At 48.2% G+C, this 17,042-nt stretch overlaps 1 protein-coding gene across 3 annotated transcripts in view; it reads right to left on the reverse strand.

Annotated features, from left to right (window-relative positions):
- The window catches only part of NSF (N-ethylmaleimide sensitive factor, vesicle fusing ATPase), a 77,428-nt gene that overhangs the window by 59,695 nt on the left and 691 nt on the right, over positions 1-17,042 (reverse strand). For all 3 annotated transcript variants that reach the window (XM_084222280.1, XM_084222281.1, XM_084222279.1), the window contains exon 2: positions 3,377-3,462. In XM_084222280.1, coding sequence (XP_084078406.1) covers positions 3,377-3,462 — 86 coding nt within the window. The remainder of the gene's footprint in view (positions 1-3,376; positions 3,463-17,042) is intronic.

The following is a 17,042-nucleotide window of genomic DNA, read 5'->3' on the forward strand; positions in this document are numbered from 1 at the left end:
AACCTGGGGCCATGAAAGCCCAAACCTGGGGCCATGAAAGCCCAAACCTGGGGCCATGGCAGCCCAAACCTGGGGCCATGGCCAGCTGTCACCTGCAAACCCCTCCCAGGCACTGCTGGACCTTGGTGGCCTGGCAGGGTCAGAAGCATTTTCAACACATCAAAGTGACAACAGAGCTCCCAGCTCAGGCAGACACTGAGCTGAGTCCTCACTGGTTCTGACCCAAAATCACCCAGCAGCTGCCAGGACACCCTTTCCTTGCCTCCTCCTCTGCCCCAGGCATAAATCCAGAAACCTGGTGTAGATTTTTGGGATATTCCATTCACCAGAAACATCTCCAGCAAAGCAGAAAGACAACAGAGCTTGGCAACAGACAAACAGATGCCAGGAAGAAAAACAAAGAGAAAAAAATGAAAAAAAAAATCAGCTTTCTGAAAGAAAATACTAGGAAATGTCAAATCCTGACAGGTTCTGTGAGAAAAATCTGCATAAGGCACAGGAACAGCCATGTTTCTTTTCAAAGACAGCAGGAGCAGGCAGCTTCCAACAAGCTGTAAGCAACCTAAGTACCACAAATGTTCAAAATAAGACAACAGCAGAAAAACTAAATGCATTTTCCTACACTGATGTTCACCAGGAAGGTGAGACACAGAGGGGAAATCTCAAACTCATTAAGAGCTTCTGATTATACACAAACAAAAGGAACAACAAACCACCAGGGCCAGACAGCTCCCAGAGCTCTCCCAGGAGGAACTGCTGCTCTGTTCCGTGTGTAAATCCTCGCCTGCAACTGTCAGACCCAACCCCTGTGCTGCCAGCTCTTAGGAAGGGCTCCAGGAAACTGGGCCCAGGAAACTGCTGGGGAGTTTGCTGGCCAGGCTGAGCAAACCAAGAGAAACTGCAGCAGACAGGAATTAACCTGTGGGGGCATCAGATTTTCTGGTGCTGAAGCATGAGCAGGGCTCCTGTGAGGAGGGGATGACTCAGGTACCCATGTGGAGGTGCCAGCAGGGATCTCATCCCATGCAGGGCATGTTTGGAAACCCACAGCAATCATTCAGCAAGGGCTCCTCAAAAAACTAAACTGGCCTAGGAGGGATGGGCTTCCCATGTGAAAGGGAACAAGCAGTTCTTAACAGGAACAAAAACGTGCCCTGACTGCTGTCCCCTCACAGCCTGGCTGTGCTCAGAACTGGTTTCTCTCTCCCAACTGCACTCAAGGTAGAAGCAGGACACAGGAGCTGAAGATGGTGCCACTGCCCAAACCATTACACAGCACACACTGTGTGTGCATGGCCTGGTGTGAACTCATCCCTGACTCATCCCTGCCCAGCTCAGGGGTACAGGAAGTGAAGCATGAGAAGAAGATCAGCAGCACCCTGGGGTTAAAGCATCTCCTTGATCCAAGGGCAAACTCCAGCTCTACACCCCCAGCTGCAAACAGAGCAGAGCCCTTGTGGAGGTACCACCAAAAACCCTCCTGAGCAGGCAACATGGTAAGGGACCTGAGCCAGGGGCACTGCCAGCAGGGCTGCAGCAGGGCTGGCCCCAGGGATGTGCAGCAGGGCTGGCCCCAAGGGATCTACAGCCAGGGCTGGCCCCAGGGATGTGCAGCAGGGCTGGCCCCAGGGAGCTGCAGCAGGGCTGGCCCCAGGGATGTGCAGCAGGACTGGCCCCAGGGATGTGCAGCAGGGCCGGTCCCAGGGAGCTGCAGCAGGACTGGCCCCAGGGATGTGCAGCAGGGCTGGCCCCAGGGATCTGCAGCAGGGCTGGCTCCAGGGGATGTGCAGCAGGGCTGGCCCCAGGGATGTGCAGCAGGGCTGGCCCCAGGGATGTGCAGCAGGGCTGGCCCCAGGGAGCTGCAATGCAGCACCAGCTCCAGCCCTGCCAACACCAGGAGCTGCCTGTGCTCCCTCTGACACTGAGCAGCATCTGCAGCATCTGCTCCTGACCAAACACACGCTGGTGTGTGAGCACCACTGCTAGAAATAAACAGCTCCCAGGTGCACAGGAACAGCCAGAATCACATCCAGCCTGCTGAGCCAGCACATCCCAGGGCACTGCTTCCTGCATGCTGCCACAAGTGCCAGGAGAGAAGGTTCTGGAAGCAAAAGGAGCACAGCTGACTGCAGGGCTGGCATCTGGGTCCCTGCAGGACATCCATACTGGAGGAAATTAAAGTTTTTATAATGCATGAGGTACAATGCTCAGTTCAGGTATTTTTGTAACTCAATTACATTGAAAAAAAATCAACCTGGAGGAAACCATACTTTGAAAAGACCAGGACACTTTTCTGCCCAAGCAGACACAAAAAGTTCTGCTGGTTTAGGGGGTGCTTTTGCTTGGTTTTGGCATTTTGTACTCCAGTTGGGCTCATGAAATCACAGTTCAGTTCATCCCTGCAGAGCCACGACAGGAGCCAGGGCAGCAGAGCTGGCTGACAGGACAGACAGACAAGTGCTGAACACATCCCTGCATTGCTGCAGCTCAGCACTGCTGTGTTCTACACCCTTAGCAGAGTTCACCTGGGGCAGGTATTTTATATAAAGGTATTTTATATAAAGGTGGGCATATCATTCAGTATCTCCCTTATCATTTTCCCCATTTTTCAAACCCAAGCCTTTCTGCCTTGTGCTGCACATGATATTCCCTTTCAGCTGAAATTAATGACTTCTGTCTACAGCCTACATACTAAAATCTGTCAGAGCTTCCCTAAAGCTGCAGCAAAGCAAAGAACCCGAGTATGTGAATTGGCTTCTTGTAATCCAAAACCCTTCTGTGTGGGCTGAGCTGAACAATGAAGGTGTTTTCCACCTAACAGAAATAAACCTCAGAGTTGGGTTCCATCAGCCACCCCAAAACCGCAATTAAAGAATCCAGCTTGTGGTGCCCACACTCTGGCTGCTTCTCCTTTTGCTCTTGTGCATGAAAACCCTGAGAAAAGAGAGTTCTCCTGGCTCTGCTCAGCACTCCCATATGATGTGAAAGTAAGAGGATGCCCCAAGTAACACAATAAAATGATAAAAACGTTTTTGAAATACTTCAAATATTCTCACTATGTAACAGGAACAACAGCAAAACCAAAACAAACAAAAATTATCACAAGAAGTACTTCATTAAAATAATTATTCTATTAGTTAAGCAGATGCAGTTCCCAAGAAAGAAATACTTTAGAGAAACAGTCACCCTTCTTCCAATATCTGCCATTTCCAGAATGAGCCACATTGGAAGTTCTGATCTCTAAAGACACACAGGTTTTGTTAATCAAACTGCTGTGTTCACCTCTCCAAACCTGAAATGTCATTCCCCCTCCACATAAATTTTGAAAACAATTCCTTTTTGGTTAAAAGCTGAAAGAGCAACAGTGCACACTTACTGCCCAGACTGGAAGTCCTTCTCATTCACCACAGCACAGTTGGTTAAGGACAGCTCGTCAGTGGGACACCTCGCTGCTTGCATAGGCTGCAAGAGAGGGGTGGAAAAAAGGTCAAATAAAATTCTGGTTTTCCTTTACCAAACCAAGCCTCAAGACTTCTGCAAAAGCACAAAGCACAAAACAGGTCTCCTGAGTCCTGGCACACTCTCAGAGCCCACTGGTATCAACAAGCTCCTCTCCCAGGTTCCTCCAAACATTTCCACATGTCACAGGTTCTTGTATCCCAAAGCTCTGCATTTTGGGACTATTATGTACTTTGTATTTTCTACCCTACCTACACAAATACTTCAAAATTAGCTGGGAGAAAGCCTGCAAGGCAAACACTGTTAACTTGCAGGTGAACCCTGGCACTGAAGCTTCCCCAGTGCTGGCACAAGGCAGGAGTAATCAGCATTCCCTGGAAGGTGTTTCTTTGCACAGTGACAGGGGAATGGGATTTTCTGGAAGCTGCTAAGGGAAGCAGCCTGGAGCCAGAGCAGCTCCCTACAGCCCTGTCTCACAGTGCTGGGCTGGGTCACAGAGCCCATGTGGGGAGGAAGGGAGGGATAAAGACGTGACCTTCCCTCTTCCCTGAACATAACTCAAAAAACTGGAATTTCAGCATGTCCATTCTGCACAAACCCCTTCACCCAGTGCAGTGAGAGTCCACAGGTAGGTTTGACCTCAGCCAGCTGCTATCCAACACCACAATCCCTTTGTATCACTTCTCAAAAGAAATATCACACATGAACATTTTCCACTCTACAGGAAACATCCCAGATCCATAACACACAGAAGAAAAACAGGTCAAATAGTTAATTCCAGCCTATCACTATGAAAAAAATTACTGCAACAAATTTTGTAGGGGAGTCCTCCCCATCTTTTTATTCTCTAATGTCAGAGGACCAACCCTTTTCTAGGAGTATCTGCTCGTTTTTGTCCTTTCCACTGATACTCATCAATCAGCAATTAAAACCTGAAATAGCAGCACTGGCAGCCCAAGGTGCCCATCCCCACCATGAGGCAGGATGGAGCATGGGGGGAGCACAGCAGAGGGACCCCAGCCCCATCCTACACCCTCAGCCCACCTGCTCTTGCAGAATTATGGCACAAAACAAGAGCTGAACAATGAAAACTGTGATCAAAATGCCTCCAGAATGGAGAAAGGGATGGGAAAGGCAGGATGTTTCTGTCATTAGCTATGGACTGAAGACATTTCATCTGGGGAAAACGTGAACTTGCTCCCCAAGGTGTCATTTGGAGAATCAAAGCACAGCTACCTCTGTCAGATACAAATTTGCAGGCAGTGCAACAGAAACTATTTGACAGCCTCAACCTATTGCTAAAAGTAATTCAGAAGAGATTTTCTCTTAAACCACCCTTAAATCCCAGCAGCAAGCACAGGAAATGCGCTGATCCCAACACACACATCGAAATCATTTCCCAGGAGTTACTGCCCTGCCCAGCCTTCCTCCCCCAGCCCCTCTGGGACAAGAACCAGAGAAATTCCCCCCCCAGAAATTCCCCCCCAGCCTGCTCTGAAGTTCAGATCAGCTTTCATGGCACAATGTGATTTGTCTCCAGTACTTGCTATTTAGAAAAGGACCAACTCATTACTTTACTAAATAATGCTCAATTGCCCTTGACATATGTGACAACCAAAAAAGATTCGATTTTCAGGCCTGAAGCAGATTTATCTATCTGAATGCTGAGTGTAATAAAAGACTCAAATGTTCTTGAAATAAAATAAAATTAAAATAAATGAAATTAATGAAAATAAAATAAAATAAAATAAAATAAAATAAAATAAAATAAAATAAAATAAAATAAAATAAAATAAAATAAAATAAAATAAAATAAAATAAAATAAAATAAATCCACATCAGTGGATTTATGAGATACACAGCCTGTCTGCTGAGGCCCCTTGGCTTGGGGCACTTCACTGCAAACATTCACCATTTCATCACTTCTGCTCCCATCTGCAGGGCACAGTTTTGTGAAGGACATGCCCTGATAAAACGCATTACAGGGGATATTTCTGGAGAGAAGTGGACACGGAGCTCCTGGATTAAGCCTTTTTACAGCACAAGTCCTCGAGTGCATTTTTAATCCTCAGTGACAAACTGCTCCCTACACACAGCCAGTGCCCAGCCAAGCTGCTGCTCCCAGCTGCCCTGGGAACAGAATCCCAGAATTCCAGAATCATGAGCTTGGAAGAGACCTCTGAGATCATCCAGTCCAACCCATGTCCTAACACCTCAACTGGACTATAGCACCAAGGGCCATGTCCAGTCTTCTTTTAAACACATCCAGAGACAGTGATTCTACCACCTCCCTGGGAAGAGCATTCCAGTATTTTATAATTCTTTGGGTGAAAAATTTCTTATTAATATCCAACCTACACCTTCCCTGACATAGCTGGAGACTGTGTCCTCTGGTTCTGTCAGTGCTGCCCGGTGGGAGACACCGACCCCACCTGTCTGCAACCCCCCTGCAGGGAGTGGTAGAGAGTGATAAGGTCACCTCTGAGCCTCCTCCTCTCCAGGCCAAACAGCCCCAGCTCCCCCAAACATTCTTCATGGGGCTTGTGTTCCCAGCCCCTCACCAGCCTTGTTGCCTGCTCTGGACACGCTCATGCATCTCAACATCATTCCCAAACTGAGGGGCCAGAACTGGACACAGCACTCGAGGTGTGGCCTCTCCAGGGCTGAGTACAGGGGAAGAGTGACCTCCCTGCTCCTGCTGGCCACACCATTCCTGATCCAAGCCAGGAGCCATTGGCCTTCTTGGCCACCAAGGCACATTGCTGGCTCGTATTCAACAGCACCCCCAGGTCCCTTTGTGCCTGAGCACTGTGCAGACACACCATCCCCAGCCTGTAACATTGTAGGGGATTTTTGTGGCCAAAATATAGAACTTGGCACTTGGACTTATTCAACTTCATGCTGTTGGACTCTGCCCTTCCATCCAACCGATCTAAGTCTCTCTGCAGAGCCCTCCTTCCTTCCAATAGATCAACAAAAGCTCCCACACAGAGCTTTGGGAAATGCAGGAGCAGCAAGGAGTGCATTCCAAACCCAGCAGCAACTGCAGGCTCTGCAGCACAGCAGAGATGATGGCAGAACACCTTGGGTGTCTGACACGTGAAATAACGTGGCTGCAGCAGCAGAGGCTGTGCCAGCCATCCCAGAGCCTGGCTCATCCTCCTCCCGGGCTCTGGCAGGAGCCCATTTCTCCCTGGCAATGACCAATATCTCAGGCAGCACCTCTGCTCCAAGCCCTCCACTACACACCCTCCTCAAGCCCCAAGATTCTGCAGATCTTCAGAAAGTTATCTATATTCTGAAAAGGTTTTAACATCACACAGCTGCAAGACAGGGGTCTCAATCCCAGGCATGGAGTTCCACAAGGAGGCAAGGGACAGTTTGAGGAAATCTGGTCATGAAGAGGTGACAATTAAACTGGAAATCACCAAGGCAGGAAGGAAAAACACACTGCTGTGGGGAGCTGCAGGGGCTCCCTCTTACCTGGCCTCCCCACAGAGCTCATACTCAGAGCTGCTGCTCTAGGGATGGATCTCTGTGAGGCAGCTGAGCTGTCACAGCCAGGACACAGCACAGGCTGCTCCTGAGGATGCTTTCCTGGCACAAATGCAGCAGTCCAGGGCTGGAACACATGGCTGGCATATGCCACTGGTGCTGCTGTCAGGAACACTTTAAGCTCTTGCATTTTGGGTTCCATCTTCCCAGGACAGCAGCACAAGGAGTCCCAGAAACTGCCCCTCTCCCCTCTCTGCCATCCCACACCCACTGCCAGCACCAACACACCACATCAGGGTACAGGGGCAGGAAAATCCTTGTAAGTATTCCTAGGGATCTCAAAGCAGATTTATACAAACTAGTTTTAAGCAAACTGGCAAATTACTGCTGGCAACCAGGCAAGACAGCTCTAAAACCAGAGAGCAAGCTCCTGCAGGTGACAGCAGATGCCACCTGCTGCAGTCACCCCCTGGCACTGCCAGGCTGGAGGTGACCCACACACCCTCACAGGCTCTGTTACACCCACATCCACAACATAGATAGATCTGTGTTGCCCTGATTTTTTAAGATTTTCTAAGCCTTCTGATGTTTACATTCTTGTAGCAAACTTTCTCACAAACTTTTTGTAAATAACTTATTGTTTTGCATTCTTTTATAGAAGAAGAGAAATTTGATGGACTGTTGGTTTGTCCTGTGTCATTGGAGAGGTGGCACTTTCACCTTCCAGTCCACTGTCACTTTTAGAAAACTATAAATGTTAAGAGTCAGAAAATAAACTTCCTTTTTCTTCACCTTGAGAGCATGATGTGTGTGCTCGTGTTGTTTCGTGTCCTACAGTAACAGATCTGCCTAAAGAAGGAAAATTAGGGTTAAATTAGGCAAAAGAATCTTCCCAATACCTCCAGGTATTGTTCTGGTTTATGCAAAGAGGAGACTCCAAGGACAGCACAGTCCTGAGGAGGTGACTGCACAGTGCTAAAGCATTCCCAGCATCCATCATCCAACATCAGCCAGGCAGCACCTGCTATTAAACCCAGACCTGTTCCAGCATTCCTTCTGATTGCCCAGAGGAAAACAAGACCATATGATGCACTGATAAATCTCATTCTGAGAGACAAACATGAAGGACTCCACCTCTGGGTTTGTGACAAAGCAGGAACGTTGCCTCAAAACCCAAGAGGCTTAATGACACTGGCATATTTTATTTTTACAAAGAAAAAATGCCCCGAAGAACAAACAGCTACATAATAGAAACAATCACCACAACATCTGATCTTTCAGAGATTTGTTTTCCAAAGCTGCAAGGACTCATTTTTTACCACAGAAAATACAAAACTCACGTGTTTACAAAATCACAGCATAGTTGGGGTTGGAAGGGCCCTCTGGAGATCATCCAGTCCAAACCCCTGCCAAAGCCCAGAAAGTGGTGCTGCTGTTTGGATATTTTCACACACACATAAACCACACCTCTCGTGTTTTGTCAATTCACCTCTTGTGAATCATTAAGGCTGATGGCAGAGGAAGCCAAGGAAAAACATGTTTCTCCCCACAGAGATAAGGTGGTGGAAATGACTGAAGAGCACTGCTGACAGCTGGTGCTGAGAAGAGCTGAAACATTAAGTGCTAAGGCAAAGATGCTCCTCATCCAAGACAACTGAACTCATTTCATTTCCTAATGCTGAGCAAGAGATTATGAAACAGCCTCTAAAGCTGAGGCAGGTTTGGTTCTGTGCCCTGTTCTCACATGGTTTGTACAAGACAAATATTGTTCAAGTACTGTATGTTCAAAAATCTCCTTTGTGTAAAACAGACACAGAGACACATTCCATGTACATGCAGGTGCAGAGAGATGGAATTTCTGGCACTCAGGTGCTGGCAGAGGAGTGTTAGAAAACGTGACAATTCTGGGTACCAGAAATTTCCATTTCCCTAGCAGAGCCCACTGCCAGCTGCATTGAGAGGGGGATCCCTGCTCCAAAAAGTACCCAAGCTTTCCTGTAACAGTTGAGCACCAAAGTCTCAGCCCAGAGCCTCAGCACCCAAAGAGGGCAGAGAGATGCAATGCAATACACCTGCAGAGGTGCAGTAACCCTGCAGAGGCGCAGCACACCTGCAGAGGAGGTGCAGTACACCTGCAGAGGTGCAGCACACCTGCAGAGGTGCAGTAACCCTGCAGAGGTGCAGCACACCTGCAGAGGTGCAGCACACCTGCAGAGGCGCAGCACACCTGCAGAGGCGCAGCACACCTGCAGAGGTGCAGCACACCTGCAGAGCTGTAATTCCTGGCGAGCAGTGCAGTCCACACTGCCCAGAGCCCCGGCAGAGGCTGACTCCAAACCAAACACTCACTCACCACCACGGGTCTGCCAATAAAATGAAGTTTGAATACTGACAGGAAGAATTATGATGTCAAAGGAGCTCTGAAGATAAACAGGGAACTGACATGATGAATCACAGATCCTACACATTCTCCAGGAGTTGCTCCTGACAGGAAACACAAAGCTCTACCTCTCTCTCCAGATCCCAGTGACACCAGAGGTGGACATTACACCTGGGCACACAGGGACAAGCAGCAGCTCCAGCAGGAGGATGAGCTGCAGAACTGGCTCAGCACCAACCAAGCCCCCAGCACAGGGAAGCCCAAGGACTGTGCCTGCTCTCCACACCTGTAACACACCATGGAGCTGAGCCACAGCTCAGCACTGAAGGACACGAGAAATGGCCATAAAACAGCAACACCAGCAGAGCTCCTGGCTGCCAGGTAAGAGTGGATTCCTGACCTGGAGGGGAAGCTGGCTCTGTGACAGGGGGAAACAGTAAAGACAAAACTAAGGCTCCTCTAAAGAACAATTCTGTAATATTCATAAAAGGAATGACAACATGCTGTCACCATCAAGACCAGGCTCAAGAACACAAGTTGTCCTAAATGCTGTGGTTCTAAATATTTTTTTAAAATTAACTAAGGAAATTTATTAGCTTGCAGAGGGTTTTCCTGGACACATCAAAAAAACACTGAATAAAGCTTCCACATTTCTGCAGCCACAAGAGGAAATCAACCTACAAGGAACTTTCTGGACCAGCAGGCCTGGCCAGACAGGCCCTTCCAGATCTCCTGGCAGTGCCAGGATGAGCTGCTGTCCCTGGAACACACAGCCCTGCCCAGGCCTGGCCCTTCCACCTGCTCTCAATGACCTCTATTTGTTGGAAGTCTTTATTCTCTTCAGGAAGGAGCTGCATTCTCTCTTGACAACAAACTCAGAAATACCAATTTTCTTCTCCTAATAAAGAGGAACGCATTGGGAAGCTCAAATCTCAGAAGTAATTTCACATTTTTGACAAAGGCAGGGAACACTGAGCGAGCTGCCACCAAGGCAGCCTCAGCACAGCATCCAGAGATGCCTGGGAGAGATGGATCCCTCCTTCCCACACCCCCTGAGCCACTCCCACACCGTGAATCACCCCCCCTGTGATCGTGCTGCATCACAGAAACCCAAACAGCTCCGAGGAGAGAGGGAAGAGCTCCCATCAGCACTTCCAGGGCTGGAAATTAAACAGGGAATGTTCCCCTGCATTGTCTGCCCGTGGCAGTGGTAACATCCTTGCCTGGGAAGAGCTCCCTCCCAGCACAGATGGGAGCAGGACACAGGACAGTTTCAGCTTTCATATTTTCCAGATTCTGCACTGCATTAGTACATAACTCTGAACTTCATATAAAGTGTTAGCAAGTTCACAGTTTAGTTGGACACAACGATCCTTTTCCAGCCCAAGAAAGCCCAAAAAGTACAAACAACAGTGAACTGAGAAGAGCAATCTGGGAGGATGGGACTTTATAATCAGAAGCTGTAATTGAAATTAAAGCTGTAATTAACCCCAATATAGAAATGGACCAAAACTTATAAAAGTGTGAAAACTTGTGACCATGTGTCCATCTTGGTTGGAGCCACAGCCAGGCTCTTGCACTGCCCAAGGTGTATCTTGTGAAGCCTTCTAATAAATCCCTACTTCATTCCTTTAACACTGTCCAGCCTCTGCTCCAGGGAGCCTCTCAAGGCATCAACCAGACACTCTGCACTGGGCACTCTTTATCAAACACTCAACACATTTCCCAGTTTCTCTCTCTGAGAGCAGCCCTGCACTCTCTGGGTCTGAATCCGGAAATTACTGCCCCTCCTGGCACTCCAGAGCCACTTTATCAGGGCAGAAGGGCCTCTCCCACAATTCAAGGATACTCACTTTTACTGCTGCTTCCCTTTGTTTGCAAAGTTGAAATAAACTCAGGTTTGCAGGGGCAGCTCTGTCCCTCCAACATTGTTTACCTGCAGTTACCTGCTCACAGCTTTGGGAACCCAGCTCTGCTATTGCCAGTATTTGCCAACATCACAAGAAAGACAATTTACAGTCCCAAGAACAGAGTTCCAAGGGTTTGCCTGATCCAACAGAGCAGAAGAAACAAGAGTGCTGAAGGAGATCTTCTCCAAGCAGAGTACCTACAGGATTACAGAGGTTGTTCTGCCCAGAGATGTCCTTCTCCACATCAGCTCTTCACAATATGATCAGTGTTTTTAGGAAATGCACCTGGTAGCTGAGCTGCTGTGCCACAGCACAGGGAGCTGCTCTCTGCCAGCTCAGCAGGAACAGCAGCTCCACCTTCATATTAAGCAATAATGACCCAGGATATGTGCATTTTAATTAACACATCCATTTTTTGAGTGCATGTCGCCTCACATTCCTTTCTCAAGCCAAGATGATCAACAATTTAATTACAGGGAATTGTTGCTTGTTGTGTTGCATCTAAACATGTTTAAAAAATGCCAAGGGAATGAACCAGCACTCCACCAGAGTAAGCTGAGGTCCTGGGATGCAGGTCACAGGATTTTGCCACATGAGCGGCGAGGACACCTCACAGATGCAAATTTCATCCCATTTATTTAGACAAGTGACCCAATGGCAACAGGGACAATGTGAGTATCTATTGATGTTAAAAATATCTCCCTTGGAATTTGCCCTGTGAAAGCCCAGGGTGCTGCTGTCCCAGCACTGGCACAGGGCAGCCCCTGGCACTGAACTCCCCACGACTCTGAGGACCAAACACCACACAGCCATCAGCAGCTTAAGATGCAGCAGCTTGCAAGTATTGCTCTATTTTTAACAGAAAAAGCACATGACACAACTCCAGGGCATCAATTACTCCAGATTTTTTGATAGAAGGTCATTGCTTTATTGCATCCCAGGAGACCAGAGAAACGTGTTAAATCTTTTCATACTTCAAACCTTTGCCCTCCCTGAGGGAAGGATCTGCCTGCACAGGGAGGAGCAGAGCAGCAGGGCCTGAGGAACTGCACACCCAGCATTGGTTTACAAGCAGCAGCACAATCAGCTGGCTCAGACACAGCTCCAGGGCACTGCAACAGAACCTCTTCCATTAATTTTAGCAACTGGGTTTCTTATTGGGCTTTTTCTGTTCACAGAACCTTCTCCAACACAGCTCTCCAGTTCCTGGGGCTCTGAAAACCTTCTGGAAATGGTCAACTTGGGTGTTCCATCACAAAACTCTGGTCTCTGCCAGAGAACCTCCCTGATGTGAGACAGCATCCTGAACACATCGTGCAGAGCCCCCAGGCTGAACCTCAGCCTCCCAAAAGCTACTGTAGTTCCCAAGATCCCTGTCCCACTGCTCAGGGCTGTCACTGCACCAGCTCTCCCTAAAGCTCATCCCCTCTTGCACTTGTGAGGGCACCTGAACATTTCCACCAGCCCTGGATCAAAAAAAGATCACTCCATGACATGGAGACTGACATTTTAGTTGTTTTCATGTAAAAAAAATGAATCAATGGTAATTTCATTGTACTGAAACTCTGTCCTGCCTGGTGGGTCATTCAGCAAAACAGAAGTGCCAGTACTTTCTAGCAAGTGCTTTCTGTGGGATCAAGCAGATCTGCTTTTATGGCAGAACTTCTTCCAAATTCAGTCAGGGTTTACCCTGAGCCTGAATGCCCTCTGTGGTCTGAGGAACAGAACAGGAGAGGAAAAGAGAAGATCTTGCTGTGCTCTGGGGGGGGAAAAAGTAAAAGTAATAGTTACAAAATTCACACTTTAAATGATCCTCAAAAAGATTCTCTGACTCTTTAAAAAGACTTTTTTCTACTAAAAAAAATTATTACCCAAGTTTAATTATTCTGGCAGGTCCACATAATAGGTGTGTCATACTAGCACCCCAAAAACTGGAGATGGAGAGACAGCACTGACACCTCCCTTTGGCAGTGACTTTTTAAGCATAAGCTTGGGACACACTGCTTCTGCAACACTGAGCCAAGCAACAAATTAATCAAAGATGACAGGGTCAGATATGCCCACAAACATTCACATGGTCTTTAGAATTTTATTCTAAATAATTTTAAGAGTTTTTAACAAATGACGTGGTTTTATTTTAAATAATTCAGCAAGGCAGAAGTCCTGAAAGCAGCCAACAAGCTGATTTGTGATGATTTCACAAGACAGTTACGAGGTTGCAGAAGTGATTACAGAAACAGAGATTCATATAGAGTTTTCTCCCATTTCCCTGAAACATTGCTAAAAACCCATTTCTTCATGTTACATGCTAGGAAAGACTAAAAAAAACCAAGTGACGATAGCAGGAACAGCACCAGACTGCAAGAAGGAACTAAGTTGATTCATAAACCTTTCTTTAGTTGCCTGACAACCCCTGCATCTCTGAAGGCTGGTTCCATATGTTATCAGAAATCACCTCACAGTTTTAACCCATCAACATAAAGCCCAGCTCCCATTATTTCAAAGTCCCTACCAAACCATCCAACCTAAAACCACATTGTCTACATTTTAAGTATTTTTAAATAATTCAAGCAAATAATAAGCCAAATGTTACTAATTGTCTAGTGCTGTTTCAGGTATATTATATGCATTAAATGTTAAGAATTGTTCCCTGTGAGGGTGGGCAGCCCTGGCACAGGGTGTCCAGAGCATCTGGGGCTGCCCCTGAATCCCTGGCAGTGCCTAAGGTCAGGCTGGAGCAGACTGGGACAGTGGAAAGTGTCCCTGCCCATGGCAGGGGTGGCACTGGGTGGGTTTAAGGTCCCTTCCAACCCAAACCAGTCTGGGATTCTGTGCTGGCTGCAGGAAGCAGAAGAGAGCAGGGTCAGGCCAGCTCTGCCTTTGGAAGCACAGAACACCAAGGGCCTCAGTCTGTCCTTCCCACTCCTGCTGTGCCTCTGGACCCTGCACCTGGTGCCACCAGATGCCAGCAGGACCCTGTGCTCAGTCTCAGGCTCTCAGAGGAGTGACAGCACCACTGTGCAGGGTCAGACACCATCCAGTACCTGAGCGAATCCAAAACCATCTGCAGCCCAACACAAAGGGAATCTCTTCTGAGGAGCCAGGAGTGCAGAGTCTGCTCTCACTGGGCTAAAGGCAGCACTGCCCAAATCAGCCCCAAACATCAGAGGAACCAAAATGAGTGTGTTACACCAGGGACACCCCCTAAAACAGCCATTATTTCTAACCATGAACTGCTACACAAGTTCAGCTATTACAAATCTCATATTCCTTAGAGAAAACCACACCAGTGTCTGCTGAGGGATCCACATGAGCACCCTGCACACACAGGGTGTCAGAGGAGCAGCACTGACCCACCCCAGTCCCATGGAGCTCTCCAGCCTGTGCAGACACAGGCAGAAATGCAGCTTGTGCTGGATCCACTCTCTGGGACAAGGCACAGAAATCACCTGGCCTTTCCAGATGCCTTAGGGAACTAATTCCTGATGTAGTTCATATCAATTAGTTACAGACAGCCTCAGGGAACTTCCAGGGGTTTACTTGGTACAAGAGGTCCATACCCAGCTACAGACACAGCAGCTTCCCACCATTCCCTCTCCTGCAGATGCCTCACTGCTCTGCCTGCGTGCCTAATGATCCCCATGCAGAGATACAGAATAAATTATTACAGAAACAGCCATTATTTCTAATCACCATAAACTGTTTTTCCTGTAAACTTCAATCACTGCTAATCACCATCTCTTCCTTGCAATGGAGAGATCCAGTGCAATTAGGGGAGCAGAGTAACACACCTGAAAGAGCACCACACAATTAATCAGATTTGGCTTATCATTCACCTGAATTATTCAAAATGTTACTACAAGTTTAAATATTTTGTCTCTCTGGTACATCAGGACAGCCATTCATTTCTCTCTGTGAGAATGTACTGCACAAATCAAATCACACTAGTCCAGCAAAAGAGATTAAGCTCTAAATGGCATTGCAGAACAGATTTGCAGGGCAGGAGGAGTCACTGAAGCTCCTCTTCCCACCTTGCAGGTTGAAGCACCTGTTAAAAACGCTGCCAACAGAACAGCACCTGTGTTCCAGCATCAGCTCACCTGTTGTGCCTGGAGCTCTCACACACCTCCATCCTCCCACCAACTGTTCCATGTTTACCCCAACACAGCTCTGGGTCACAGCCCCAGGGTGCTGCTGCCTGCTCCCCCTGCTCCCCAGCACTGCTGCTGGCCCACGGGCCAGCTGGAAGGAGCAGGCAGCTCCCTTGGTAGCCCACACTTGAAGGAGCAGACCCAGCTTGGAGAGTGAGATGGAACACTCAGCTTAAGGATTCTCTCTGCAGCATTAAACAACCTGATAATTCTGCAACAACTGCATTTGTAGGCAAATCATGAAAACACTGAATACTGAGAAGCTTCCTGATAACCCAAGGAGAGCATCACTCATCCAAGTGCCAGATTAGGAGGCAGCTAGGCGTCAATCTTTCCTCTAAACTCACATAAATCCCCTTTTCCTACACCAGGCTCCCAAGCTGGTCAAATTTTTCTCACATTTTTTAGTAGAAGAAAAGCTCAAAGCAGAAGAATAAAGTTGAGGTTGATCCCTCTCCTTCCTCCCCACATCCCCAGTCACCAATCCCAGCACTCAGCATGCACCAGGCTGTTCCCTGAGGATACAGCTGGGAGGGCTCAGGGGGGCAGGACCCCACTGCAGCCAGGTTGGGTTAGGCCCAGGGAGTCTCAGAACCACATCCAGTGTGGCTAAAAGGATCTCACCCCTGACTAGAGCACCGGGCTCCTGCTCTGGGCAACAGAATGCTGAAAAAAGCCAGTCAAGGCTCACAGATTTCCCTGGGTAAGTGCAAAGGGTGAGATGAAGAAAAGAAGGTGCAAGGAGGAAGGTGAGACCAGGAATGTGGAGCAGAGGAAAAGCTCTTAATGAGAGACAGACCACAAAACATAGGGTTTTTCTCAATTACTCAGCACATTTCAGGGGTGGCAGTGATGCACAGCACAATTCCTCACCCCTGCTCTGCACCACAGCACTGCACCAGCTGCCCTCCATCCACCAGCCCAGCACAGTGAAAAAAGCACTTGGAAAAGCAATTCCCCAGCATTTCACCACTGAATGACTTGGCCTAGACAGGATTCCAGCCACAAATGAAAAATGTGACTTTCCCAGGCTGATACCCAGCAAAGCATAACTGAGCTCCTGGCAAAGAGTAGAGCAATCCAAACACATCCTGCAGCACCTGGACACCAGAAAAACAGGAGATGTGCAGGCACCACAAGAAGGGATTTCACGGTCAAGGCTGTTCCTTCACATTTTAAAGCCTTTCTGGCCACTTACTGATGTGATCTATCACTAACAAGGGATTGCTTTTATTTTTTAAAGTAATACAGAATGGAACCACTGCACAACCCTAAAGGTGGTTCCACACAACAAAAGGAGGACCCACATTATAAAACAGCACCTGGCTGGCTCCCACAGGAGAAAATCTCCCCATATCCCACGGCACCAAGGGGTGACCAGAGCCTCACAGCACCTTCAGGGGACCCTAAAATCTTGCTGCACAACCCATGGAGACAGGGGCACCCCAGACTCACAGAGGTCCCTCAGGGAATCCCAAAATTCTGCCCCACATCCCAGAGCACCAAGGGCTCACCCCCTTTAGCATCCCTAAAGGTCCTTGCTCACAGGAAAAGGGGTCACCAGAGCTTCACAGCACCCCGGGCACCCTAAATCCTGACAGCAGCACCGAGACACCCCTGGGCTTCACTGCACCCTCAGGGAGCCCC

Source organism: Fringilla coelebs (genome assembly GCF_963513975.1).
Source record: "Fringilla coelebs genome assembly, chromosome: 27".
NCBI classification, from domain to species: domain Eukaryota; kingdom Metazoa; phylum Chordata; class Aves; order Passeriformes; family Fringillidae; genus Fringilla; species Fringilla coelebs.